The 10,987-nt window shown below is 43.1% G+C and overlaps 2 protein-coding genes across 2 annotated transcripts in view; both read left to right on the forward strand.

The window, feature by feature from the left end:
* srrm2 (serine/arginine repetitive matrix 2) overlaps positions 1-2,819 on the forward strand; it is a 9,194-nt gene extending 6,375 nt beyond the window's left edge. Inside the window, 6 exon segments of the mRNA XM_035654506.1 lie at positions 10-345; positions 455-638; positions 641-1,137; positions 1,233-1,304; positions 1,588-1,692; positions 2,259-2,819. Of these exon segments, the coding sequence (XP_035510399.1) occupies positions 10-345; positions 455-638; positions 641-1,137; positions 1,233-1,304; positions 1,588-1,692; positions 2,259-2,313 (1,249 nt within the window). The 3' untranslated portion in view covers positions 2,314-2,819.
* Positions 2,820-4,320: 1,501 nt separating this feature from the next.
* si:dkey-16l2.16 (ras-related protein Rab-35) overlaps positions 4,321-10,987 on the forward strand; it is a 9,546-nt gene continuing 2,879 nt past the window's right edge. The window contains 3 exon segments of the mRNA XM_035654511.1: positions 4,321-4,474; positions 6,152-6,942; positions 9,895-9,945. Coding sequence (XP_035510404.1) covers positions 6,888-6,942; positions 9,895-9,945 — 106 coding nt within the window. The 5' untranslated portion in view covers positions 4,321-4,474; positions 6,152-6,887.

A 10,987-nucleotide genomic window follows, 5' to 3' on the forward strand; every position in this document is an offset into this window, starting at 1 on the left:
CTCGGCCAGGAGGTCCAGCCCCTCGGCCAGGAGGTCCAGTCCCTCAGCCAGGAGGTCCCGCTCTCCACCACCCCAGAAAACCTCAACCATCTCCCCAGCCCGGCGCACTCCACCCAGACAGTATCAGGAACCCCCAACCCGAGCCAGGAGAGCTTCTCCTCCTCCAGCCTGGTCAGACCGGGACCGGGAGAGAGAGAGGCAGCGGGACAGAGAAAGGGATAGGGATAGGGAGAGAGAGAGAGACAGAGAACGCGAGCGGGTTGCCAGGAGGAGCAGGTCCAGAAGTCCAAGGAGGCGCAGCAGGTCCAGGTCCAGAAGTCCAAGGAGGCGCAGCCCCCCCAACAGGTAAGACAAAGAACTTCACACAGACGTTTAACCAGTGGGCGGGTTTATAACGTCACACTGCTGCTATAAAGGATCACATTTTAATGTCTGTTGTATTTTCCTCCTCCAGGACTCGTCGCTCTCCGTCTCCACAGCGGCGAAGGAGGAGCAGTCGCTCCCTCTCCAGAGAAAGAGCGAGAGAAAGGGAACATTTGAGGCTCCGGCTGAGGGAGGCAGAGCAAGAGAGACAAAGGGAAAAGGAGCATTTGCCACCAAAAGAGGTTCCCCAACCCCACCGGTCCTCTTCCTCCTCCTCTTCCTCCAGTCCTCCTCCTCCTCTTCGTCCTCACCTTCACCGCCGCGAGAGAAGAAAGACACCAAAGCACTAACGGAGAGAGACAGAAGAACGGAGCGGGAGGTGGAGAAAGACAGAGAGCAGAAAGGTCGATCCTCCTCTTCACAGGCTCCCTCCAGAGACTCCTCCCACGCACCCAGCTCAGGTAGAAGAGGCTCCCAGTCCGACTCCAGGCGCTCCGATGTGACCTCCAGGAGGTCTCCGGCCGGCAGCCGACCAGAAACCAAACAGCCGTCACGAGGTTCGAGCGGGAAGCAGTCGCCGGTGACGGCCCCCCAACCACCAGACCAAACAGCCAGAAGTGAGAGCGCCGTAAACGGGAAGGAGGCAAACGGGAACAAGAAGGGCAGCAGGAGCAGCAGCTCAAGCTCCTCCTCCTCTTCGTCATCCTCCTCTTCATCCTCCTCTTCATCCTCCTCTTCAGACAGCTCTGACTCCGAAGGGGAGCAAGGAAAAGGGTAAGCAGGAGAAAGAGTTTTAATGAAGTTATTTCTATGAATGAATCATAAACTAATTAACTCATTAATGAAAACTCTTGTTACTGTTTTAACAGGAAGACCAAGGCTCAAAGCTCTCCTTCCTCATCCTCCTCATCGGAGAACGAAAAGGAAACTAAGAAAAAGAGGTAAGAAGAGAACTGAGAACTTGATGTCACTGTGAGGTTTGGCACCAGAGCTGCTGTACCAACAGATACATAAAGGGAATCAGGAATGAATCTGTGGTCGGCTGCACAAAACCTCCTTCCCACTTACAGAAACCGATTCTGTACCATCGCTGACTCAGACGCTGCAGATGGTGGAAGCGTCGTGTAGTTTGAAGGATTAATCCTTTTCTTTCTGGGGTTAAAACTGTGACGTTGCTGCAGCAGCGTGGAGCCTCTGACTGACTGACTTTTTGTTTCCCTGCAGCCCCGCCAGGTCCGGGAGGGAGCCGGCTGATTCCCTCAGAGATTCTCGCTCACTCAGTTATTCTCCTCCGAGATACATGAGAGCGCCGCCCTCGCCGAGCCGCAGGTCTGTCACCTCTGCACGACATTTACACCGTTTCTATTTTCAGTCCTCAAAGTCCCAGAGATATTTGTTAACTGACCTACAAGTTATCAACTGACAGAGTGTCTCAGTAAGCAGCTAAAAAACTGCGAGCAGCAAGTTATTTTCAAGTCTTGTTATTAATAAAATGAAAGTTTAAAGGTACCTGACACAGACGAAATGAATTATTAATGATTAATAAAGTTAACACTACTTGTATAAAGTTACATTTTTCAGTCTTTTAAATGTGTTTTTGGGAGAAACTCGTATTGATCTTCCCGCAACAACTACAAAACCAAACCGACGTGGAACAAATACAAACTTTTCTTCTTTTCTTTGTTAAATAGATCTTAAATTTAAATTTACCTTTTTAATTTTGTTATTAGTGGTGTGCAGATTAAAGTACAGATGTCAGATTTTTATAAATCTATAACAGAAGTTGGAAGCCTTCAATCAAATATATGTTTATCTTTTTATTTGTTTCCACAAAGTTTATTTAACGGACCAGCAGTGAGCCTTGAATTGATCTTCCTGTTTGTCCTCCCCGGCAGGAGCGGCAGCAGGCCGTCACCGAGCCGCTCGTCAAGCAGCAGGCGGAAGAAATGAGGTTGACCTCTTCAGGCGCTGCACTTCTTCTCCTTCTGTGTTTCTGTTTTTGTTTTCCTTTTTCCTGTTCACCTCCAGCTGGTTTGAAATGGACTACAACGCGGACTACAACGCGGACTACAACAGCCAGCAGCCCAGTAGATGTACGTCTGTGAACGTCAGCGGACTCGCTTCGGTTCTGAGCCGCCGACCAGCCGATCAGCAGCGCGCTTGTTTTTTACAGCAACGATGAGCGGAGGCTGGCTTGTACATTTCTTCTTTTTATGAGCTGAATAAGACACACACACACACACACACACACACACACACTCAGTTAAATACTCTAACAACGTCCCTCTCTACCTGTACCGTTGGTTGCGTTCTACCTGTAGATATGAGCTGTCTGTATTTTGGTTATTATCATGTAACAGATAATCGATTTCCATTTAATGTGAGCAGAAACTGAAACGTGGATAATTTCTTTGTTGGAAATGGTTAATAATAATAAAAAGCAATTGTACATTTTATTTGTGTGGAATTTGTCCGTCCGCTTGCTTTGAGACAGTTTTTAAATTATTCTCTTTGTTTTTATTTTACACGGTCACCATAAACATATTGAACATCCTGTTAAATGAATGTCATCAATCCATCAGATCCTCACTTTACACAGGAATATAGAACAATAACGGCCCCTCTATTGTTCTTCTATAGTTTAACAAGGTTGCCCCTGTATAAGGTGCAATGTGACAATACCCCACCATTGTTTTATTATAGCTGGAGGCTTGGTTTTACAGTTAATTTACTTTTTTATGCTGCTTTCATTACTAACAGTAAATACTAACAGCTGTTCTTGGAAATATTGACTTAGCTTCTCAAAAAGTTCCTCATAACTTACAGAATCCCTTTTTTAACCCCGTCACACCGGCAGAAATGAGCTTCTATAGATATATCAGTCTAATGTGTATATTAAATAATCTCTCTGTGAAGCTTCGGCGACCCCTAGTGGAGGTTCTGACCCACCGGTCCAGGAAACCTTCCAGAATATATCCGATATTCATGATGAAGGAATTGAGGCCACATATGAAAAATGAAGCCACATGTTTACCCCTGGATCAGAGTGTCAGATGTTCCCTGTGTGAAGGTTCAATCTGTACGGACGGGAAGATTACTCAACGCTAACTGTGACCGGACGCTGGTTTCTGCAGCTGCTGCTATGTTGAAACTGGGATGGTGACATCAGTGTTAGGTGTGTCTGTTGGTTTCACAGAAATCTCACAAAAATGTTTTTGGTTGAAGCTCAACCAGTTTTGTTTGTTAGAATCAAAGTAATGTAGATTACACTACTAGTTACTGGGGAAAGTAATATAGTATTACTGTAATATTATTACTAGTAATGCCTTAGTACACTGGTCATAATCAACCTGTCATAACTTATCTATCTAATAGTAGTTAAAAGGACTTCAGACATTGAGAATGAATTTATTGACCACAACATTAGTTATGTACCCTGTTTGCTTTTGTGTTTTTCTTTATTCTTGTTTCCCATTTCAGTTAGTATGATGAAAACCAAAAAGATTCTGACGTAACATCTCAGAATAATGACTTATTATCTCATAATAATGCAAAATAATGACTTAGTATTCCATAATAATGCATAATAATGACTTATTATCTCAGAATAATGCCAAATATTGACTTATTATCTAAAAATAATTAAATAATATCTCATAATAATGACTTAGTATCTTATAGTAATGACTTAGTATCTCAGGATAATTATATAGTATCTCAGAATATTGAGAAATGTCAATATTTTAACTTAATATCTCAAAATAGAAACAATGCCTTACAGAATCTGTGTTGGGGTCACATTGGCGGGAATTAACCCTTCATAAACTAAAACAAACTAAAACAAACTAACCCTATCCAGCAGCAGCAGTGGCCCTTGAGCTGGCGCACAGCGGTTGGACGGAGGTTCGGTTTTTCCCACATGACGTGAAGGCAGCATGAGATGATGAGAGTGGGTCATCAGCTGCAGACAGTCAGGTGTGGTCGGTCGGGGAGACGGTCCGACCGGAGACAGCGCAGCTACCGGACCCATACCGGGGCGAAAACAACGTCTAACCGCGGATCTCTCACCATGACCCCCCGACGGAGCCCCAACTGCACCAACATCACCAAAGTAAGTTCAAAACAAACAAATAATTAAAGGATTGTTTTCAAAAGTTTCTCCAAGGAGTGAAGTTTCCCGACGTCAGGCCGGGGTCGGGCCCACAACCCGTCGCTCCAGACTGGATCCACAATCTGGAGGTTTTTAAACTGTTCTCGCTTTTGAGCCACCGTACGCATCTTTATCCAACACCAGTTCACGTTGTCGTGATTTGTCACGGTGTCTTTGTGACTCCGGTTGTAAAGTTCAGCGTTTAATTTAAAGATATTTTGACTTTATTCGCTGTTTTCACCGATCGTGCAGTGGCACCGACCGTACGGCGCAGGAGCAGCTAAAACCTGGGTTAAAACTGAAATAAACTGCGGTTCTGCGGTCGGACACGCCCGAAATTTTGCGCCGAATTGTAGAAAATCCTTTAAGTTGTAAATCACATTAACATCCCAGTAAGTAAAAACTTACGCGTGGCATCATTACAGCGGATTATTGAAAAATGAGTGCTTTTCAAGTGTAGTTTGGAATAACGCCTTCTTACAGCCAGCACGTGTCGCTCAGTGTGAGTTGTCGGTCACTGTCACACTTGCTGTAACGGCTCGGCTCCAGCCACATTAATGAAGGTGAGTCTCAGTGACTGTCGACCCCCCGTTGGACCGGTACCGTGGATGTCCTTCTGGTTTCTGGTTGACCGGTAGCTGTCGTCACCGACTGGAAACGCTCTACGCCAAACTACGTTCAAAATCTGTGAAAAAACGCATCTGCCTCTCTATCGGTATGCGCTCGCACCTCGTATCACACGAAGTAAGATATTTTCTCAAACTGTAGGTAATGCACTACATTTCGTCTTAAGTAGATGTACAATTATGTACTTAATTAAACTTTTAGGGATTCATTTAGCTACCCTCCATTAAACGCATAGCTGAAGTCGAGCACAAACGGCCAAAAAAGTAATAATCAAATTTTATATTTTTATTGAAACAAATGCATTTTGGCGGATTTAAACTGAGCCGAATTAATTTATGTCTAATATAAGATAAAATAAAAATGTAAAGTGGGTCGTACAAGGTGTTTTACCTTTGCTGACATACAAATAATCATTAAATTACAAGTTTCTTAAGCCGAGATCGGTGCTCCAGTCTTTGCATGCAAAAGATGACATATTGGATATTTAAACAATTGCTTTTGGGGGGATTTAAGCAAAGCCGAATTGATTGATGACTAATTTAAGATAAAATAAAAATATAAAATGGGTCGTACAAGGTGTTTTACCTTTGCTGATATACAAAGAATCATTAAATTACACGTTTTTTAAACGGAGATCGGTGCTCCCGTCTGTGTAGATTAGCTCACATTAGCAAGGTCCCTTTAGTGACTTTCAAAGCCAGCAGCAGCTTTTCCTGTTTTCATGGAAAACTGTGTCCAGCTCCACTGTTTCCCTGCTGTTAGACAGCTTCTGGTGCTGCTAACAGCTAACACAGCTATGTTTTTAGGATGGGGGTGGATAAAGCAGGATGAGGAAGTTATATTTAGTGACTCAGCTGTTGTTTGAGGAGCAGGGAGGGAGGTAAGGAGGGGCACACACACACACACACACACATTGCAGTGTCACTGACAATCACAGTAATGAGCTGCCTGATTGATCTCTGATTGATGATTTTGATCTAACTTCTTATAACTTCCTCTTTCTGTGTCCAGCTCCTTTTAAACCTGGGCTGAAGAAGCCGAGCGAGAGCCCTCCTCACGTGATGAAACCAGGAACAGGTGACTCTTTAGCCGACCGCCAGAGGAACTGAAGTGAAATCAAGGGATCAGCCTAAAGGAAACCTCAGCGGATGTAACCACTACTGACCTGCAGAGAAAAAGAGGAACGTCTCAGTTTCTCACTTCTTTATAAAAAATAAGAAAAGACAAAAGGGATGGAGTTAAAGAGTGAGCAGTGGAGGAGCTCAGGGCAATAACTGGCAGTATAACTGGATTTATGATCCGTTCTCAGCTCACATCCATCTGGCTGCCGGAGCAATAACCACAAAACGCTTCCAATAAGAGATCAATGATCTGTGAGTCGCCACCAGTTGGAAATCCCCCGCAGGAATCGTCACCGGGGTTGAACTGGAACTAAGGTGGAACCATGCGCTCGCTCTCGGCCCTCGAAGCATGAATCATAAACGCAGCGCCTCTTGAGACGGCAGAGAACGATGTGAACGTCTGAACTGGATAAAAACCCAAAACTGGAAAAAGGAATTCAGCTGGAAATGTCCTGTCGCTGGTGGCAGGGGAACGCCTGTGATTTCTGGACAAAGTGTCGTGCTGCTCTGAGCTCGTAGCGTTGGGAGGAACCGAACGCAAACACTGGGGAGGTCGGGGGGGAAATCACCTCCTCCTCCTCCTATAAAACTGATTTTACTCGGGGATTCAGTAAGAGGCCACACAAATGGCGGGGAAAGACTACAATCATCTCTTTAAGCTGCTCATCATTGGAGACTCCAGTCAGTGCTTTTTCATTCGTTTGTGATTCAATATGAAGGCAGCGTGTGTGTATGGAGGCCCAGAAGTGACAACAATGGGAGAAGTCGTGGTTTCAGAAGCTTTTATTGGCCCAGAAATTAATTTAAAGTACATTTTTATTCACAGCACCATTTAGACACAAAGTGGAAAATCAATTAAATATAGAAATACATTAAAAGAAAGCACATAAATATTTACAAAAAGATAAAAACCGATATTGTGGAAGCCGCAGTAAACGGTGACGTGTGTCAGATTTTAATGGCGTCTCGTTGGCGTTCAGGAGAAACTACGGAAAGTGTGAAGCTCCTGTCTAGAGTCAGTGTTTGGTTTGTCCCTTCTGGGCTCCTGTAGAAGAGACGACCTGCAGCCTCTGTAGATTAAAACGTCTCATTCAAAGATAACTCAGGTGATTAATCACTGATGAAAACAAACCTATGAATATTATATTTCTAACGGTAGAGCTTCCTCTCTGGGGGACACTTTAGTGCTTTATAGACGCAGTAATCGGATCTTAAAGTCCGCTCTTTGACTCACAGGAGGCCGGTGCAGCCGGGGAGACTAGTAACAGAAGTAAAGTAGATTTTTATTGAAATAATAATATCAAGAACATTAAACAAGCCGTTTGTTAATAATAAAATGCAAGTTAAACCAGATTTTTAGACACAAAAAACAAACAAATTATAACTTATTTAACTTTAGTTTCTCTCTAAAACACTGGTTTAAGTAACTATATATATTATAGTAACTATATTATATACTAGTATTAGTAGGCGTAGTATATATGAATACGTATATAGTACTAGGTGATATGATACCCGCTACTGAGATATTATAGTAACTATAAGTTTCAGATATATTTCCATCCACCTGTCTGTAACATTAGATAAGTGTAACATGGAGCTTTATAAAGGTTCCCAATATTTTGCTAATTGAACAAACACACCTAAATATTCCCCTGTAGATCCTTTAAACAGTAAGTCTCCTGTTGAACGTGTGTTTGCTGCTTTGAGGATAATTAATCCTGATTGTTGCAGAAGCTCAGTTGGTCATCAGCTTTTAAATTAATTGCCAACTTTAGTTTGAGTCATTTTTAAAGAAAGAAATGTTCAAATTCTCTAAATTTCTGCTTCTCAGATGTGAATATATTCTGGTTTCTTTAGTCCTCTCTGACTGTAACCTGGTGGCCTCTGCCTTTAGTAAACACTGATTCTGCATCAGTTAATGTCAGTTTTGTGTTGTTAGCTGCAGCCGTACAGTGTTGTGTAGAGAGGGGAGGAGAAGCTCAGTGTGGAGGAGCCTGTGAACGCACCGTTTGCACAGATATGAAACCGCCCACCGTCTCGCTGTCCAAACAAACTGCTTCACATTGCATCAGTCGTGTTTGTTCAAAGCAAGTTTCAAACTGCAGGAACTGTTTCTCAAAGCAGCTCCAGACTTCTCCGTTCTGGACGTTAGAGCTTCGGTATTCAGACGTTATCTTCACCTCGTCTGAAGTCGGGGAATTTTATCAACTGTGACTCACTCACAGACACAGATTCTTATTTACCTCAGACTCTTGTCATTTTATTGGTGAGAAGTCCCCAAACATCAGGTTGTTGTGCAGCGCCGGTTGTTTTCTAGCCGGTTCTGTCACATTGGGAACGTGATTGAGTTTTAGACCTGCTGCAGGAAGTGCTGAGTCACCGTAGATCACCTTCTTCCCCGCAGTGAATTATTTTTATACAGTTATTAGATTTCATTGTGCTGTCCATTGTAAAAGCTAGATACACTACTGAGCCCCCCCCCCCATGTAAACCAGCAGTGAGGATGGAAGCTCAGTCGCCCCAAAATTCACCTCTGAAGATGTTTCAGGATGTTTGATTTTTATTTCTACAAATGTACAATTTACACATTCAAATAGTTCGAATTCTGCACAAAAACTGCACTGACACAGCAGAGTTACTACATGTTTATCTGCTCTCTAAAACAATCAGAACATTTTTATTATTTCTCTGAACATAACTGATAATTTCACTTTTTAAAAATAATAATAAATATATTCACAACCTGGAGTTTTTACCTCCCGATGGCAAGAAATACCAACATGTAGCAACAAAATGGATGATTTAATATTTCATAGCTCCGTTTATTGACAACAACAACAACAACAACAACAACCAGCTCCAACTCTTCAAATGTTCATTAAAAAAACTTAAACATACTTTCTCTCAGAACATAAAGGACATCAGTCGTTTTTAAGAACGCAGGTTTCACTTTCTGGTTCCCACAAGCTTTGCCTGTGATCCGGTTGAACCGGGCCTGCCCGCTCGTGTGCCAACAAACCCTTTTAATGACTGAACCCGCTGTTATTTATCGATGCACTCATAAATGCTTAGACTTGTCAGGCAGCCTGTTGCCACCTCTGGGCCTCCGTACTGAGGTACTGTGACTGACTGTGATGAATCAGGATGTTTCTCCTGCAGCCTCGGGGCTTTTTATACTTCTTGCTGCATCAGTGAGGCTGTTGGCCTGCACACATTCAGGCTTTGTACCACATTAATGCAACGGCTCTGCAGCAGTTTGGGCTAAATATTGTGATAGTTGGGAGTTAAACTGTCCTTCCTCGGCCTCCTGCTGACTCACTCTGGTTTGTCAGGTCTCATTTGAACACTGACTCCGGTTTCCTAAGGATTTTTTTCAGTCATCGTTTCCAGTACGAGCTCAACCTTTGCCCTTATTCCTGGCTTTGTTTCACTTTTGCTCTCCGGCCCTTCATTGTGTACTTTATGACATAACCTGAAAGAGGCTGTCAGGATCCGGGTGGATGTTTGTTCTCTTTCTTTCTGGCACTAGATCGAGCCCTAACTGGCTTTTCTCTTCCTGATTGGTCACATTCATTTCCTCAAAGTGAGTTACTTGCTAATCTGGTCACCTCTGATCTGTTTCTCTCTCAGATGTGGGGAAAAGCAGCCTTCTGCTCCGCTTTGCAGACAACTCCTTCTCTGGTGAGTGAACGTGAATCCCTCGGTGCTGAGGCCAGTGTTTCCCAACGCTGCAGACTCCTGACTACATTACATAGTTTATGGATGTTTTATATTACATTCAATGTAAAACAATAACAATAACTGAATCACAATCAGGTTTATTGCCCAGCAGGTTTGCACATACAAGGAATTTGCCTTGTTTAATTGGTGTACAACAATAAACATAGAAAATATAAATAAAAATGAAAAAAGAGACAATATATTAAAAGTAAATAAACTACAGGGAGTTTGTGTAAAACGATCCATTTAGATGAATTATGAGCAGATTATTTCCTGTCAATATTGATCAGAGATTAGTTTTTCCTGATATTTTTAGACTGTACTGTTTTTATTTATTAACAATCATTCAGACTTATTAGGTTTCTTTTTTGACAGATTCTGTGTTTTCTCCTCTCTGACACTTCTTCTATTAGCTCTTTGCTTGTTATAACTGTACTTTTTTTATGCAGGATGATGAGATATTGAGATCTTTTTAAAGTTTTCTTACACTCCTTAAAGTCAACAAGGCCTCACGACCCCCCACGTGAAGCTCTGGCGACCCTTAGTGGGGGCCCTGACCCCCAGGGTGGAGGAGAACCATGGATCAAGCTGCCCGGAGTCGGAGTCGCTCAGGTGAAACAGCAGCATGTGGGATCTACTTTCGCGAGGTCAGAGATTTTATCAAGCTGAGTCATCTTATCTCCTGCAGGGTTGAACAGAGCTGTCCGGACCTGTCGGAGCTCCAGAGCGAGGCAGCGAAACCTTTTGATTTAGAAACCTTCCTCAGACTTATTGATGGGGTTTAATATCCCACATTTATCCACAAAGCTACACCCATTCCAGTTTCTTCCAGTTTCTTCCAGTTAAAGGCCCTTCAGTCGTTCTGTTATCACTTCAGTTTGCTGGTTGAAGGGAGCTGACGATGACGTAGATTTCAGTCAGTCCAAACTCAAACAGTCCTGACGAGATAAATAAGCTGTCGTCAATATAATCGAACCTCCCTAAGCCCCGCCCCTTTTCACTC

This window comes from Morone saxatilis, unplaced genomic scaffold (assembly GCF_004916995.1).
Source record: "Morone saxatilis isolate NCDOM2014 unplaced genomic scaffold, NCSU_SB_2.0 Contig14, whole genome shotgun sequence".
Taxonomy (NCBI): domain Eukaryota; kingdom Metazoa; phylum Chordata; class Actinopteri; family Moronidae; genus Morone; species Morone saxatilis.